General features: G+C 35.5%; 1 protein-coding gene across 1 annotated transcript in view; it reads left to right on the top strand.

The window, feature by feature from the left end:
• The window catches only part of LOC129943415 (membrane alanyl aminopeptidase-like), a 33,256-nt gene extending 21,065 nt beyond the window's left edge, over positions 1 to 12,191 (top strand). Inside the window, 9 exon segments of the mRNA XM_056052851.1 lie at positions 8,821 to 9,326; positions 9,391 to 9,549; positions 9,781 to 10,080; positions 10,149 to 10,332; positions 10,405 to 10,646; positions 10,706 to 10,805; positions 10,807 to 11,840; positions 11,906 to 12,044; positions 12,046 to 12,191. Coding sequence (XP_055908826.1) covers positions 8,821 to 9,326; positions 9,391 to 9,549; positions 9,781 to 10,080; positions 10,149 to 10,332; positions 10,405 to 10,646; positions 10,706 to 10,805; positions 10,807 to 11,840; positions 11,906 to 12,044; positions 12,046 to 12,141 — 2,760 coding nt within the window. The 3' untranslated portion in view covers positions 12,142 to 12,191.
• Positions 12,192 to 16,984: the final 4,793 nt, after the last annotated feature.

Below are 16,984 nucleotides of genomic sequence, written 5' to 3'. Positions count from 1 at the left end.
TGATAATATCATATATACACTTTCATCGGTGGGGGGAGCGGCTATAAGTTTTCAAAAATGTAAAAAAAAACAGTTGCATGGACATACTCGAGCGCGTCAGATATTAATAGCATCCATGTTCTACGTATTTTTGAAAATATACGTATGTTTATCTGACCGTTTCCATGATGGGGGTGGTCGTACGTAAGGGTTGAAAACGGTAAAAAAAAAATTTAACCGAGAGCGTCAGATTTTCAAAGGGGATGTTAAGTGAACGTAAAAGAACGCTCTTATGAAATAATCTGACGATTTGGATGTGACCCAAACTAGCGGCCATTATTAGAACTTGCAAACAAAAATCGCCATTTTGAAATACTCGAGCGCGTCAGATTTTGATATATTATATGATTCATGTATATACCCTAAATGTGTTGTCTCTTAATATGACGATTATCTGGAGGGATTCGCCTAATATGACAATGGAAAGATTTTTTTTTAGGGGGAGAGTACGATAACTTAGGCGACAAGATATTATAACAGATTTTTTAACAGCAGTAAAAAACAAGAATTTTGTACTATGAGAGGGGGGGTGTCTATCTCCCCCCGTTTAGGCGGTAGTTTAAAGTTTAATTTTTCAATACTTCAAGATTATATACTATTGTTTTTATTTTAGAATTTATTGTTCTTATTTGTTTTTGATCAAAAACTGAAAACTAGATGATTTTCTTCTTGAGAAAATTGAAAATTACAAAAAAAAATATTTTACTATCAAAATAAGACAACTCAAGCAAAAAAAAAAGAATTAAATTAAAATAGTAGTTGTGGTTATTTTCAATTTTCGCAAGAACTAAAAGACAAACGAGGGGCGTTCAATATATTCTCGGTATCGGGGTGAAGCTGTGGTTATACATATAAGTTGACTTATTTATCAAGTAATACTATTATTTTAGTGCATTCATGTAAAATTTCATATAAATGTGATTACTATTTACCGTTAAATCTCTATTTAAACAGAATCATAATGGCAACTGAGACGATGATGGTGAAAATTGAGCATCGCGCTGTAATTAAATTTCTCACTAAGCAAGGAAAAAGTCAAAAAACTATTCATGAAGAAATGGTGGCAGTTTACCAGGGTTCCGCACTTTCATTATCAACTGTGCAAAAGTGGTCAAGTGAGTTCAAGAGAGGCAGAGAAAGCATTGAAAACGACCACCGCTCCGGCGCCCCGGCTAGTGCTTGTACGGGAGAAAGCATCAAAGAAGTCGAAAAACTTGTTCTCGAGGATGCCCGAATAAAGGTGAAAATGATGGCAGAGATCACCAAGCTTTCGACTGGTACCATTCACACCATCCTTCATGACCATCTTAACCTTTCAAAGGTCAGTGCAAGGTGGGTGCCACGAATGCTCACAGCACCTCAGAAAAAGTGAGAATCGTATGCTGTAGAGAGCTTTTGGAGATGTGTAGTGAGAACGCGGACGGTGTTATGCATCGGATTGTTACTGGGGACGAAACATGGGTTCACCACTATGACCCTGAAAGCAAACAAGAGTCCATGCAGTGGCATAAAAAAGGAACAGACCCCCCGAAGAAGTTCAAAGTCACTCCGTCTGCCGGGAAGCTCATGGCCACAGTTTTTTGGGACTCAAAGGGAATCTTACTCATTGAGTACAAAAAAAAAGGTGAAACCATCAACGCCAAATCCTACGCTTCCACTTTGCATAACTTGCGGGAGGAAATTAAAAAGAAAAGACGGGGTAAACTCGCAGCGGGTGTGTTGCTTCTTCATGACAACGCTCCTGTTCACTCGGCGCGAGTTTCCAAGGCTGCTGTGCGAGATTGTGGTTTTGAAGAAGAAGAACTTATTTTTTTGAGGGTTTAAAAAAGCTTATCTCAAGATGTAACAAATGCATTGATGTTAGGGGAGATTATATTGAAAAATAAAAACAATTTAAATTGGATTCGCATTTTCCTTCATATCGATACCGCGAATATATTGAACGCCCCTCTTAAAATAATCTAGTTTTCAGTTTTTGATCAAAAACAAATAAGAGTAATAAATTCAGAAATAAAAACAATGGTAGATAATCTTGAAGTATTGAAAAATTACACTTTAAACCTTTTTTTTAAACTTTTTTTTAAAACTTTTTTTACTCAAATTTTGAGTTTAAAATTAAATCTTTCAAAAACTACACATAGTTCTGACTTGATTTAAAAACTGGCTAATAAAACAGAATGTTGGTTTTAAACAAATGTATGAATCTTAATTGTAAGTATCACCGTTATTTTATAATTATTTTTTTCCATTTAAAAAAAATATTTTTTTTTAAATTGCCGCTCCCCTCACTTCGGCTAACTTAAACCGTCAGATTATATATTATTTTTGAACTTTGAATTATTACCTCCAAAATGAAAAAAAAAATTAGCCACGCTGGAGAAAGTCAAGATGACGTTTTTTTTTACAAGTTTGTAACCCGCCTACCTTTTATCGTCAATCGAAAATTGTCAGATTAGTGGAATATACACTTTTTTAACATAGAACTAACTTACCCTACCTTAATCTTACGCGCTCGAGAATTTCAGATGATCATTTTTTTTTACTTATCTGATCCTTTATCCTTGACGCTCGGCCACATATACGGGGCTAATACTTGGTGGAGGTATTCAATGGGGTACTAGGTACCTCCCTGTATACTAATCTGCCGCGCTGTAGTAAATCCCAAAATCCCTTCTTGGGCTCACCTACTATAAGAGGGAGCTATAATCTGTTCATACCAACATTTTAATAATTAAATTTTCTTTGGTTTGATTAAATGTTGGTACGAACAGATTATAGCTTCCATTTTGGCCATTTTGTAATCCACGAGGCAACTTATTCCTAGAATATAACATTTAATCTTACATTTTTTTTGTCGGCCACTCGGTGGCTATTTAATATAAAGTCAGTAAGAACATTTATAAATTTGATGTAATATTACTTATTGTTTTCCCAAATAAAGGTTTTGTAACACTAACATAAAAACTGCCAATTTGTAGTTTCCTTTTGTGTTCACAAATAAGTCCCCGTTGTGACCAAACTGTCGCATCAAACGTTGTGCATTAAGCCGTCAAGTATCGAATATTAATGAGTTAAGAAATATTTAAGTGAAAAGGTACTGATTTGGTATAGACAAAATTTACGTTTAAACTTATTCGTCAGTTAACAAAAGAAGATACATAAAAGTGTTCATATTATTATGATTTTTGTACTGTTGTTGTAGAATTAGATTTCCCCGATGAGCTTGGTATCACAGAAGGAACATGTTAGAATGATTAAAGAGTAATAAATTTTTAGAAACAAATTATTCCTGGAATTAAAATTTCAGCAAAATTAATCTCAGATTGTTATCATAGCCTTAAAGCGTTACCGAGATAACGAGAGGAGCAATACAATAAAAGGAGGCTTGAGTTGGACATAGAAGTTAGTAAGCCAAACGTTTTTGGCTCAAGCAAGAAGGATTCTCAATTGAACGAACAAAAAATCGAGAACCATTTTAATAAGTGCTTATCATCTCAAAATTCTCTAAGGTAAAATTTCTTTCTAGAAATAAAGAAAACCTTAGAAATATCTGTGGAAGTGTTTTTTCCTTTTGATTTGAAATAATTGTTTATCTTTTCGTTACCTTAATGATTAAATAATTAAAATCTATGCCACTGAACAAAACTTTACTAACCAATATTTGCTTCAAGTATTTAAACAAAATATATTGATTTAATAATTGGTAAAGATATGTGAAGCATTTTAAGTGATGACCTTTTTAATACCTTTGAGTGAAGTATTCAAATTAAACTAAGCTGAAAAGAAAATAGAACAAATGCACATTTTGTGAAAAAGACTTCAAGCACCAAAAATTGTTACTATTGGGATCAAAGTGACATAACTGACTTGTGGATTTTATTACCACCTAATGATTATGTCGGAGAAAAGAAACACGATGTGTAGCAGTTGACTTCATTTTTATTACATAGTTTTCGTTGCTTACTTATGTTTTCTATTGTCAAATAAATAAGAAATAAGAGAGTGATAGAGCTAGCCTCTGACACCTCTTCCCCTCACAATATTTCTTTAGTTCATTTTATTTATAAATAATACATAATTAATTTGTTTAAAAAAAAAATTAAATCATAATAATATTTCTTCAGTTAATTGATTTCATAGATAATACATATTGTTTAAGGAAACTTATATAATACTAGTTTATTTATTCAATACATATTTGTTTAAGAAAACTTAAATAATAATAAAAAATAAGAAAATTTAAATAATGACTATAATTTTTTTTATTACATTGCAAAATCTTTAAAACGTTCCGGTGGACGAATAGCCCTTTTTGAACGACGTGTTTGAATCTCATAAGGAGTGTTATTAATATTACCAGGTGTTTCGGGGACGATCGATTCGCAAGGAGGTGACGGTTCCGGCAGGCTTGGTGAAGCTTCGTTTGGTGTTGACTCAGTCTGCTTCGGTGAAGAGGGGTCTGGCAGCTGTGGTGTATTTTCTTTTGTTGTTGGAGGTATTTCTTTTGGTTCCAGGGTGTTGTTATGATTAGGATCATTAGCAGGAATTTGAATTTGGTCCCCAATTTTTCGGAAAAGAAATATTGCGTAATGTTGCATTCTAGTAGCCGAAAGGGTTGGTAACCCTTTTTGTGGAGAAAATATTTGCGATATAGGCTTGTTGTCGGTAACCAATATAAACTTCTTTCCAAACAAATGTTGATAAAATTTGCGGATACCATAAATAATGGCATAAGCCTCTTTGTCGATTTGGCTATATCGTTGCTGTACAGAAGATAATGTTTGTGACGCGAATTGAATGGGTTTTTCTAACCCGTCTGGATATAAATGACTTAATACCGCCCCCACTCCATAAGGGCTTGCATCAACCGCCAATACCACTGGCAGCGCAGAGTCATAATGTGTTAGAACTGTATCCGATAGTATTTGTCTTTTCGCTTCCACAAATGATTGTTCACAATTTAAGTCCCATACAAAAGGTACTTTATTTTGTAAAAGTCTATTAATCGGGAAGAGAATTGTGCTTAAGTCTTTTATAAAGCGACCGTAGTAATTAATGAGCCCAACAAATGCACGAACTTCATCCTTATTTGTTGGTCGTCTCATGTTTTGTACCGCTTCTACCTTTGCATCTCCTTTTCTAATGCCATTTTTATCAATTATATAACCACAGTATTCAATTTGGTCTTTCATAAATTCTGATTTCTCCCAATTTACTCTCATGTTAAAATTATTTAGACGCTCTAAGACCTCGTTTATCCGTTCTAAATGTAATTCATCGGTATCTGCGGTTATTCTTATGTCGTCTAAGAAAACGGAAACACCTTTAATGCCATGCAAAACCATCTCTATGAAACGCTGCCATTTTGCCGGTGCGCATGCTACCCCATACATCATTCTCGTTGGTTGAAACAATCCCAATGGCGTATTTATCGTTAAATAGTGTCTATCGTCGGGATGGATTTCAAGTTGCAAATAAGCTTTAGATAGATCAATCTTGGAAAATTTTTGTCCGCCCGCCATGGTGCTGAACATTTCCTCAACGGTAGGCAACGGATGTTCATCTACTCTAAGTGCTGGGTTAAGTGTGATTTTGTAATCCCCACACTTTCGTATTTCATTATTTCTTTTCCGTACAACAACAATCGGTGTTGCCCACTCACTTGTGTCAACCTTTTCTAACAACCCTTCGTCTACCTGTTTTTTAATTTCTTTTTCTACAGCTTCAGTTAATGGAAATGGTACCCTTCGGGCCTTAAAGAATTTAGGCAAGGCATTTTCTTTTATGTGTAATCTAGCTTGGTGTCCCACAATTTTTCCAGTAGAAGGCAAAAATAAATTTGTGTACTTACTCACAATGTCTTTAAGCTTTATATCGTTAAATTTGTCTGCTTGAATAGCTTTTACATCCATTCCTGGTTTGTGTAGTTGATCGGCGATGATCCGATCCCAGTTGAGTTTAATCGTACGGAGCCATTCGCGTCCTAGTAACGGCTTCCTTTCGGCTCGCACCAGATACATTTTAACTTTGTGATTATTTGTTGCAGTTGCTACATTAACCATAATGTACCCTACACAATCCAATTGAGTTTTGCAGTAGCTGTATAGCAACGTATCATTATCATGTATATCCAAATCACCAAAGTGCCTTTCCGCATCACCTAAGCTCACGATCGTCACCGGTGCACCTGTATCAATTTCAAAATTTAAAAGAGAATTATTAACTTTAAGATTACAAAATATTTTGGAACGATTAATAGTACTTATTTTATTGTTTTTAATATTGTCTACCCCTCCCTCGTATATTTGGAATAATTCATCTACCTGGACATTATCGCTTGAAATGTAATCTTCTTCTGCAACCAGGTTAACTTGGCGCTTTTCCTTCAAGCAAACTTTACGAAGATGTCCTTTGGTCTTGCAGAATCCACAAACTGCTTCTTTATAGGTACAATGGTTTGCCAAGTGGGAGGTGCTACCACACCGGTAACATTTTCTTGTAAATGGCTGTTTATTGCCCGCTGTCCTTTCGATTTTTTTTTGTATCTTTCCGCTTATCGCCAAATGCATTGACTGTTTCTTGGATTTCGTTGACGCTTGACCTCGACATATGTTGATGTAATTCAATGCCCCCTTCAGCTGTCTCGAAGGCATTGGCGGTGTTCACAGCTATTTCCAAAGTCAAGTCGCTTTTTTCGAGTAGACGACTCTGGATTTTTTGGTTTATTAACCCAAACACAAATTGATTTCTTAAGGCTGTATTTAAGTAGGATCCAAAGTTGCAATTTGCGGATAGACGTTTCAAAGCAACTAAGAATTCCGCACATGTTTCACTTTCCTTTTGTTTCCTCAAATGGAAACGATAATTTTCTAGGATCTCATTCGGTTTCGGATCGAAATGATCTTTTAAAATATTTGTTATTTCGCTGTATTGTGAATCTTCTGGTAAGTTGGGCAAGAGCTTGTCGCACAGCACATCGTAAGTAGGTGCTCCCATGTAGTGTAGCAAATATTGCTTCTTTTTCGAAGCATCGCAATTGAAAATGTCCAACGCGGTTTCAAAGCGTTTTAACCAACGTGACACCAACATCGAATCCCTCGAAATTAAATTGAATTGTTGTAGGCGCAGCAGGATTTGCCATTGTGGTGAACGATTTAGGTTATGTCACTTTAAGACTGCACGTGAACAAAATTAAGTCTGAATTTTATATTTTGTATCAATTTTGTATTGTAATGTATTTTTTTTTTTTAATTATTTAATCAATGTTAAACTTGTATTTTTCTTTTAAATTAAAATTATCCTCGTCGCCAAATTGTCGGAGAAAAGAAACACGATGTGTAGCAGTTGACTTCATTTTTATTACATAGTTTTCGTTGCTTACTTATGTTTTCTATTGCCAAATAAATAAGAAATAAGAGAGTGATAGAGCTAGCCTCTGACAGATTATTAAAATAAAGCCTTTAACTTTTGCATCAGTTATATAATTTTATGACAATAGTTTCGTTTAAAAATCAAGTTGTTAAGAAGGTTGCAATTTAAATCAAAAAATCAGATCGTTTAACTGAGTTTATTAGCTTCCCAAGGCAAGTTATATCATTCGGTCCAATCTGTCGAAATTAGTGTTCTGGCATTTCTCAACGTTTCAAGGCTAAAAGAATACTATTCCTTGGTTATAAGGAAGATTTCCAATTCTTTGGAACACCTTTTTTCGCCCTTCATATTTAAAGAACCAGAGAGATATCGACTTCAAACTTTTTTAAAGAAGATCCATATCAGGATTAGGGATTTCTATTTTTATTTTTTCTTATTATAAAAATATATTTCACGATTGAATAAAGTTATCGACTTCATTTTAATTAACACAATATGAAAATATATTAAACTGACCTTTTATTTTATCAATTCAAAAACTGAAAAAAATGTATTTAAAATCTTGAATATCTCATCAGAAAATAGCGGAAATTTTAATTTTCGATTGCATACTCTTTGAACTCTCTGCCAATTTGAATTTTTAGAAAATATGACATTTTTAATGAAAATTCAAAAATTCTAATGAAAATTCAATTTTCAAAATACAAAAACAGTGTTGTTGGTATAGAGTGCTTTAAGAATCAATACCATTTTTGTAGATATACCTATCTGTGTCAGTTTGTAGAACAATGCGTTTCTGTTAATATTGTCGAACGCAGCTTTCAAATCTATGAAAAACGCATACAGTTTATTTTTCCGGTTAAGCTGAAGACTTATAAGGCAGGAGAGATTGAAGATTTGGTCCGTGGTTGAGTAGTTTCCTCAGTATGCAGCTTGGAATTCGTTTAAAATATGATTTGCTTTTACCCATTGGCTTAGTCAGGAATTGCACCAGTGCGAAAGGTATCGCTGAATAGACGGTGAATTTCTAAGATTAAGTTGGGCGTTGCATTTTTATAAAATTCAAATGGAATTCCATCGATTCCGGGAGCTTTATTATCCTTTGCCGTAGTAGTATCTGCAAGAACTTAGCTGATTTTAATTTCCTTATCAAGCAAGGGTATACAACTCTATTTGAAGCATATTCGAAAGATGTTTCTGTGGACAATGTTTGATAGAGACGGTTTTGAAAGTGTGTTCTAAACTCTAATGTGTTTATAAAATATAATTATTAATCGAATAACTTTTTCCAAAAGCATAGCGGAAAATTAGAGCCCTTTTACTGAGATGATGCAATCAATTTTACTCTACCACCATTACTTACATTTTTTAAAAATCTTACTCGTAATCCTTTTCCGTTTTAATTTTCAGATGAAGCTTTTCCTTATGAGCTTAATAGCCCTGGCACTATTCGCCGCAGTGATCAGCGTTCCTATTACTAAAGCCGAAGTTGAACCACTTGCTGAAGCTAAAGCTGATGTTAACTACCGAATTCCTTCCAACGTCCTCCCATCCCACTACGACATTTCATTAAAGCCATACCTATTAACTGGCGATGGTAACAAACAGTTCACCTTCGAAGGTGAGGTTTACATCAACATCAGTACGACCGAGTCAAACTTGGATGAGATTATTTTGCATTGGAAGCGATTAACTTATACAGTCCGTGAATTGTATGCGACTGCTGTTCCGGAAAAAAAATTGAAAATTTTAAAATTCGACGAAGATCCTGCCACAGATAAATTCAGTTTAACATTGGATCTTGTATTGAGACCGAAAACAAACTATACCTTACATTTTGTGTACACAGGTCTTATGGAAGATAATATGCATGGATTCTATAAGAGTTCCTATGTCGATAGTAAGAATAAGACAAGGTAAGTTCTTGGTGTTTCAATGATTTTAATGCAGGAACCCATATAAATTTTACTTTATCCTCAGGTGGTTGGGATCAACACAATTTGAAACAAATCACGCACGTCGTGCTTTCCCCTGCTTCGATGAACCAAATTTCAAAGCCACGTTTGATGTAGCAATTACTCGTTTTAAGAGCTTCAAGACAGTCAGTAACACCCGCATGATTCAAAGCCTACGTATAGAGTAAGTTAAAGTCCAGTTTTTGAATTTCTTAATCAAGCTTTCTTAAAACGACCTTACATTTTCTAATTGCATCCAAGAAGCTCGTTTGACCTATAAACATGACTTCAAAACTCAGTTGTATGCAATCCTTAATTTCTTAATTTTTTGTATATGACCTTGTTTAAGTTTCTTAAAACCTTTCAAAATCGTTGATGCCTTAGCAATGTTTAATACGTGAACGTTTCTTTTTAGCAATAACTACTTCAAAGATATCTACGCCACCACACCACCAATGTCCACCTACCTCTTGGCCTTCCTCGTGTCCGATTTCAATGAACGTACCGATGTCGATGGTCAATTTTACGTTGTTGCACGTCCCGAATATTTTGGCCAAACCGAATATGGCTTCGATATTGGTCGTGAGCTTCTTACGGCTTTTGACACTTACACGAAACTGCCATTCTACGAATATGGTGTGGAAAAAATGCATTTAGCCGCTATTCCTGATTTCTCAGCCGGAGCAATGGGGAACTAGGGTCTTCAAATGTACAGGTTAGTTTCTAACCTAGAGTGACAGTGTTGACGAGTCTTAAATAACCAATCTGATTTCTGTACTTCAGGGAACGTGCTTTACTTTATGAAGAAGGATCAACAACTCTTTCGGCTAAACAATCAATTGCTGGAGTTATTGCTCACGAACAAGCTCACATGTGGTTTGGAGATTTGGTGACTTGCGAGTGGTGGAGTCATACTTGGCTCAACGAAGGTTTTGCTCGTTACTTCCAATATTTCATGACAGCTGAGGTGATTTGAAGGGAAACAGTTAACAGAAGAAGAATTTACTCAAGAATGTTGTGCTTCTTTTTGCTTTTTAAGGTTGATCCAACATTTGAAATGGACAAGCAATTTGTTGTCGATCAGATTCATGTTGTTTTTAGAATGGACTCAACCAACAACACAAATCCTATGAGTGATGAGACCGCAGCTTCTCTAGAGGATCTTCCTCAAATGTTCAACAGTATTTCGTACAACAAAGGTGGTTCGGTAATCCGAATGATTAGGCACGCTATTGGAGAGGAAAGTTTCAAGAAATCTCTTCAAACCTACCTCAATGAATTGTAAGTTCCAATAAATCATATTTTGTATGTACATCTTTAGTTTTGACACTTCCTTTTAGTAAATACACCAACACTGTTCCCAAAAATATCTTCGATCATTGGACAGCTAATTGGCCGACAGATACAAAGAAATATGCCAATGCCCAATGGAGTTCTAACAAGTTTTACCGAACAAGTTGGCTATCCAGTTCTTCACATCGAACTTGCTGCTGATTCCAAGAGCATGACTGTCGAACAAAAGCGATTCCTATTGACTCCAGGAGACGGCAGTGATGCAAAACTTTTGTACACCGTTCCATTTACTTACACAACAAATGTACAAAAAGATTTCAATACAACAACACCAAATCTATACCTGGAAGACAAGACTGACAAAGTAAATGTGACCTTCAAGGACGCTATTAAGTGGGTTGTTGGTAACATCCAAGAAACCGGCTACTACCGAGTCAACTACAGCACTAACGCCTGGCATCAAATCCATCGTGCCTTGAGCTCTCAGAATTGGGATGGCATCCACGAACTTAACCGAGCTCAATACGTTGACGATCTATTGGCCCTTTCACGTTCAGGACAACTGCAATACGAGTTGTCAATGATGTGCCTCAGCTACTTGGAAACTGAAACCAATTATTTGCCATGGACAGCTGCTTTCAACGGCTTCGACTTCTTGGCCGTTCGTCTTGGCTTAGACAAAGACAATTTCGCCTACTACATAATTAAAATTTCGAAGAAAGCATACAATTCACTTGGATTTGTGGAAAGTAAGACCGACAAGACTCTGGATATTTATGCCCGCAGCAAGGTTATCTCTTGGAATTGCAAATACGGCCACAGTGACTGTATTGCAGAAGCTCTGAAATTATTCCGAAACATGCATAACAAACCAGTTCCGGTCAATATTCGCGGCGCTGTTTATTGTACAGCAATGAGGGATGGTACAGAAAAGGACTTTGAAGACCTCTTCAACAAGTTGAAGGCTGAACAAGTTCCAACTGAACAAGTATTGATAATCAATAATTTGGGTTGTGTAAAGGACAAGAAACTTGTGGAACGTTATTTCAATATTATTTTAAGTGATGATATCCGTCGCCAGGACAAGTCTTCAGCTCTATCGACCCTCTACACTGAAAATGCTGAGAATGTTTCGCCGGTCTTCGATCTTGTGACAGAAAACTTTGAAGCCTTACAAAAAGCGTAAGTTTTTATTTAAATTTGTATTTGAATATTTTATTTATATAACATGATTTATGATTCCACAGCATGGGTTCCTATTCGTCTGTGGCAACTGAAATTTCAAACATAGCTTCACGCTTCACCACTAAAGAACAACAAGCCAAACTCGATGCTTTCATCAGCAAAAGTGGCACTCAATTCGGAAGCTCTCAGAAGACTTGTGACAAAGGCCGCTACTACAGTTAAGGAAAATTTGGAATGGTCTGAGAAGAGATTGCCTCCTCTCGTTGAATATTTACGTACAATAAGTCTGAATTTGTAGACAACTTTTTATATATTTATAAAATAAAAATGAAATGTAGAATAATTTGATCAATAATTGTTTCATATGTAGACGAACAATTAAAAAAATACTGAGACAAACAATAATCAACACGGCATTTCAACAAATGATGTTTTTTATCATAAGTTTTTGCTGAACATTTTCATCCGAGATCCGAACCTGGATCCACCCATTTATTTAGCTCTCGAACCTGTGTCATACAGGTTTTGGGTGTCCTGGTCTACGCCATCTCCCCAGTGTTAGCATGGTCTGCCACGCTGTCGCCTACCATAACATTTTCTACAAAGAACTTTCCGAGCTGGTTCCTCTTCACTCATACGAGCTATGTGTCCAGCCCAACGGAGTCTACCGAGCATAAATTTTGTCACAATATCAGCTTCAAGGAAGTTTGCATAGAGTTCTCGATTTTAGTGTCTCCTGAACCGTCCTTCCTTACATTAAGGGCCGACAATTTTCAGCAAGACCTTCTTTTCACCGGACGATATCGGAGTGCCTTTTTCTAAGTACCCAGGTGTAGGATCCATATGTGAGTACTAGCAGAAACTTTGTATGTGAAAACATATACAACGTTTTCATATACAAAGGTACAGAGAACAAAATTTAATTCAAAAATAACGAACCGGATGTAAACAGTTTGGTTGTGTGGTTTGTGACTTAACTACATTGCCGATTTGCACTGTATTATCATTGGTGTGGTGAATTTGTAACCGAGTTTATCTTTTATTCCATTCTCTACCATTCTTTGGAACTGTCAGTTTGACATTTCATTATGATACATTCTTATCCTCTCACTCTCTGCCAACACATAAATACAACGGCACAAATACTAACAATCCAACATAAAACAAATATGTATCCAAATAGAATATAATTCTCCCACCCTTATACGTACACGTACACGATTTATGTGTGGCACAGCAGTGGCAGTAGCATTTTATAAGGGAACTATGTTTCCCATTGATATAAATAATTACAGTTAGAAACCAATTGGCTTAATGGTGTAAGATAAAGCAAACATATTATAAAGTAATACAGTGGCAAATGTAAACTATTATCAATACTTGTGCATATAACAGAGATGATTTTACATCCTCATGCAATAAGCTCTTCATTACAAACAGGCAACCAAATCTTAAAATCATACTCTAGCGTCACACCAATAATCACTTATGGTAACATGGTATGGTGGAATGCGTAAAAGAATGCTACAAATCTAAAAACCCTCACAAGGGTACAGAGAATAGCATTCCTAGTCATAAAAGAAGCTATGAGGACCACTCCCAATGGGAGCAATACTCAATCCTTATATGAAAGGAAACTGATGCAAACAGTGCCTTACCGCTAAGCTCGAAAATTGCAGATTGTACATGAATACATAGGGAACATTGTAAGCACAGACTACATGACTCCATGTCTGAATTTCAATAAACTCTTTAGTGCTATCTTACCTGATGGAACGAGGAGTGAGTGTAGGTTCTGGATCGCTCAAACTTCCAACTCTTCCAATAAAATCAAAGTTTGTAAATTATTGTCGTGAAGAACTAATGGTTTTTAGCTCACAGCATAATATAAGACTCTGTTTGGTATCAGGTCACAGTAATGTGCCTGGATTTACTCGTTTAATGAGAATTTTCAAATCTTTGACGAACGTCTATTACATTTTGTTCTTGTCAGCTACTTTCTGACGGATTGAATTCTTAAACAAAACAAATAACATAACTCTTAAATGAAAGAAAAAGGTCTGAGAATTCTGATAAAACATCAAAATTAAAGAATACAATATAGATACAAGTTGTCTTAATTTTTTAAATATTCTTAATTTATGAAATGCAGCCACTGTTTGAAACACTTTCAGTGTCAATGGGTTAACATAAAAATGCAGATCAAAAAAAGATTTCCATTTATAAAAACAACATTTCACGCCATAACGTGAAATTCTTTTGACAATTATCTTTTAGACTATGTAAGAAATGTAAGAAAATAATGACACTCCTCCCAAAAACAAAAAAAAAAATCGAATCTGAAATACCTTCTGTAATATTACGACATTTTTCTTATCTAATAACGGGTTATCCATTTTGCGGTTTTAAAAGCAAAGGGCTGGAATGTGACATCTGTCAAACTAAGTTGTTAAACCTGTGCATCTTCGTTTGAAAATATCGCAGCTGTAAGTGAAAGAGTTGCCAAAGACCCGAATGTGTGGACTCCTCGTCGTTCTCAGGACTTAGGACTGTCTTACGGCACATAAGTCGTATTTTGCATTTGGATGTACACCTTCATCCATATTATAAAGTCATAAGTTCATAATTCTAGATATATAACTTTACTGCGATTTGCAATATTTATACAAATTGTTCATCACTTTCAAAAAAGCTCCTTCTTGTTTCCTTTAAAAAAGGCCATTTTCCAACGAAATGATTTAAGTCGTCTCTTTCTCTAAGATTGCACATACTGCACTCCAATGGTAATTCGGGTCTATGTGGTATGAAATTCAGGCTTGAAATCTCGTTCACACTATTTGCATCACTGAAGTAGTTTCCTTCAGCAAGATTGTGGTTCAGCCTTCTATAAATAGTTCTGAATAAGGACTCGGAAGCTTCAGCTACAAATTCTTCTTTACATTTTCATCTACTTTCGCAATCACATCATATAAGATATCCTTGCAACTTGATATGCTTCCAACGCTTAAATTGAGCTCCACGTTACATCCTTCGGCGAGGCAATTCCACTCCCTGTACAAGCTATTTTGATTTTGTACTGCTTAAGAGCTACTTTCTTGAGTCGGGAATCAGGCATCTTGAAAACTATAAGTAAATAGTCCGCTTGCAGTTTAAGGGTTTTGACGCATAGAGGTGAAAGTCCTGTCTCTAGCATAATAACATAGTTTGGTGTGTTCAATGTGTGTTCCACAATCTTGGGCGCCGTACAAAAGAATACTCTCCGCTGCAGCTTCAAATACTTTATATTTTATACTATGTGTTAGTTGACGTTCATAAAAACTCTTTTCCATACTATATTTATAGCTGTTTTTCCTTTTTGCAGTTTCTCTACTATAGATGCTTTTCCATGTGTAAGTTGCTGGAAAAGATGAATCCTAGGTATTTGTACTCCTTGACGCATTCATTGTCTTCTCCGTTAAACACCCATTTTCCATTCGATGCGTTCCATCCACCTCCGCTTTTAAAAATCATCACCTTGGATTTTTGAGTGTTGACAACCAAATTCCATAAAGAACAGTAGTCGTAAATCTTGTTTATCATAAGTTGGAGTGTTTCTGGGGAGTAAGCAAACAAGATTATAACATACGCTTACATCAATGCTTTAATAAGTCAACTCCTCCAGGAAGGAAATCAATTCGATCATTTATGAAAAACTGCAGCCCGCGTTCTTCAGTACAACTCTTCGAGTATTAAGCCGAACTTGAACGAAAATCCGAGATTGTACAATTTGTAAAATAAAGCACCTCTATTGATCGTGTGAAAATCTGCTTTGAAATCAATGAAAAATACATACGATGTTTTACCCTGAATGCAAAAGCTTCAGAAAGGCTCCTGAGGACAAAAATATTGTCGATTGTAGAGTATCCGGATCTAAAACTAGCTTGACACTCGTTTAGCACATTTTGCGTCGTAATCCATCTTGTAAGTTGTTTCTGTAACATTGTTGTAAAGATCTTATATGCTGCATTTAGAAAAGAGATTCCTCGATAGTTCGCTGCATCCAATAAGGATCCTTTTTTGTGTATCGGGAATATTACAGCAGTCCTGAATTCATCTACCGGAAGATTCCCCTCAAAAACATTATTAAATAATGTTACCAGATGTTCTTTCAGTGTGACGCTTCCGTATTTATAGAACTCTACTGGAATACCATTTGAACCTGCCGCTTTCCCATCTTTAAGTGTCCATAAACTTTGTTCAAGTTCATGCATACTAAATTTTGGGTCTAAAATTTCGTTCTCAAATCGAGGAACTGCATAATGCCAGATTTTTAATGTTTTTTTGGGATTTAGTAGATCTTTGAAGTGAAAGAAAAGTGAATTTGCACACAGTTTTTTGTGTATTACTGGTTGTTTTCCATTTAATTCCCAAGCCAGTTTCCAAAAGTCCACACTGCAACGAATTGTTCACGCGCAACATAACCTTCAAATTAAACCAATCTTGTTTTGTTTTTGTGTGAAAGATCATGGCTAAGGAAAATATGGAGAAAAAGGGTAATTTAATTCGTCGCTGTCTGAGAATAGATATAAAGCCCATGTTAAAGAAAACTCAAAATATGCCAACATACACAGTTTGCAGTTCGTAGTTCGTAGCTCATGTGCAAGATGCTTTACAAATTTACCTTCCAAAAACAATTTCCAAAAAAAGGAGTAATAAAAAATCATTTTTTTTAATGGATTGACCTAGCTTCCACGCCTTAATATTAAAACCTGCTACTTAGACCCACTCCTAACTGTTAAACAAAAATCCTTATAATGATAAATTATAAGTCGACTCAAAACATATTACTCGAGATGTTGCTCTCAACACATACTGGAAGGATTCATCCACTTATCCTTACAGTGCAACAATTTAAAAACGAACTAACAAAAATTCATGAAAATATCCCCCGGACATTGATGATTCCTGGAGGGAGGTATCACTAATCAATCCTGCAACTATATAAAACCTTAAGTTTGAGAGGAAGGGTAACTGGTAGCAATATTATAATGGAAATTACCCTACCTTTAATGAAATGAAATGAAAATAATTCAAAACGACCAACAACCAATAGATTCATGTCTGGTAAAAGATATCCCACAAAAGAAGTACTGGATTGAGAT

The sequence above is a fragment of the Eupeodes corollae genome, chromosome 1 (genome assembly GCF_945859685.1).
Source record: "Eupeodes corollae chromosome 1, idEupCoro1.1, whole genome shotgun sequence".
Classification (NCBI taxonomy): domain Eukaryota; kingdom Metazoa; phylum Arthropoda; class Insecta; order Diptera; family Syrphidae; genus Eupeodes; species Eupeodes corollae.
This window is presented reverse-complemented; position numbering and strand designations above follow the sequence as displayed.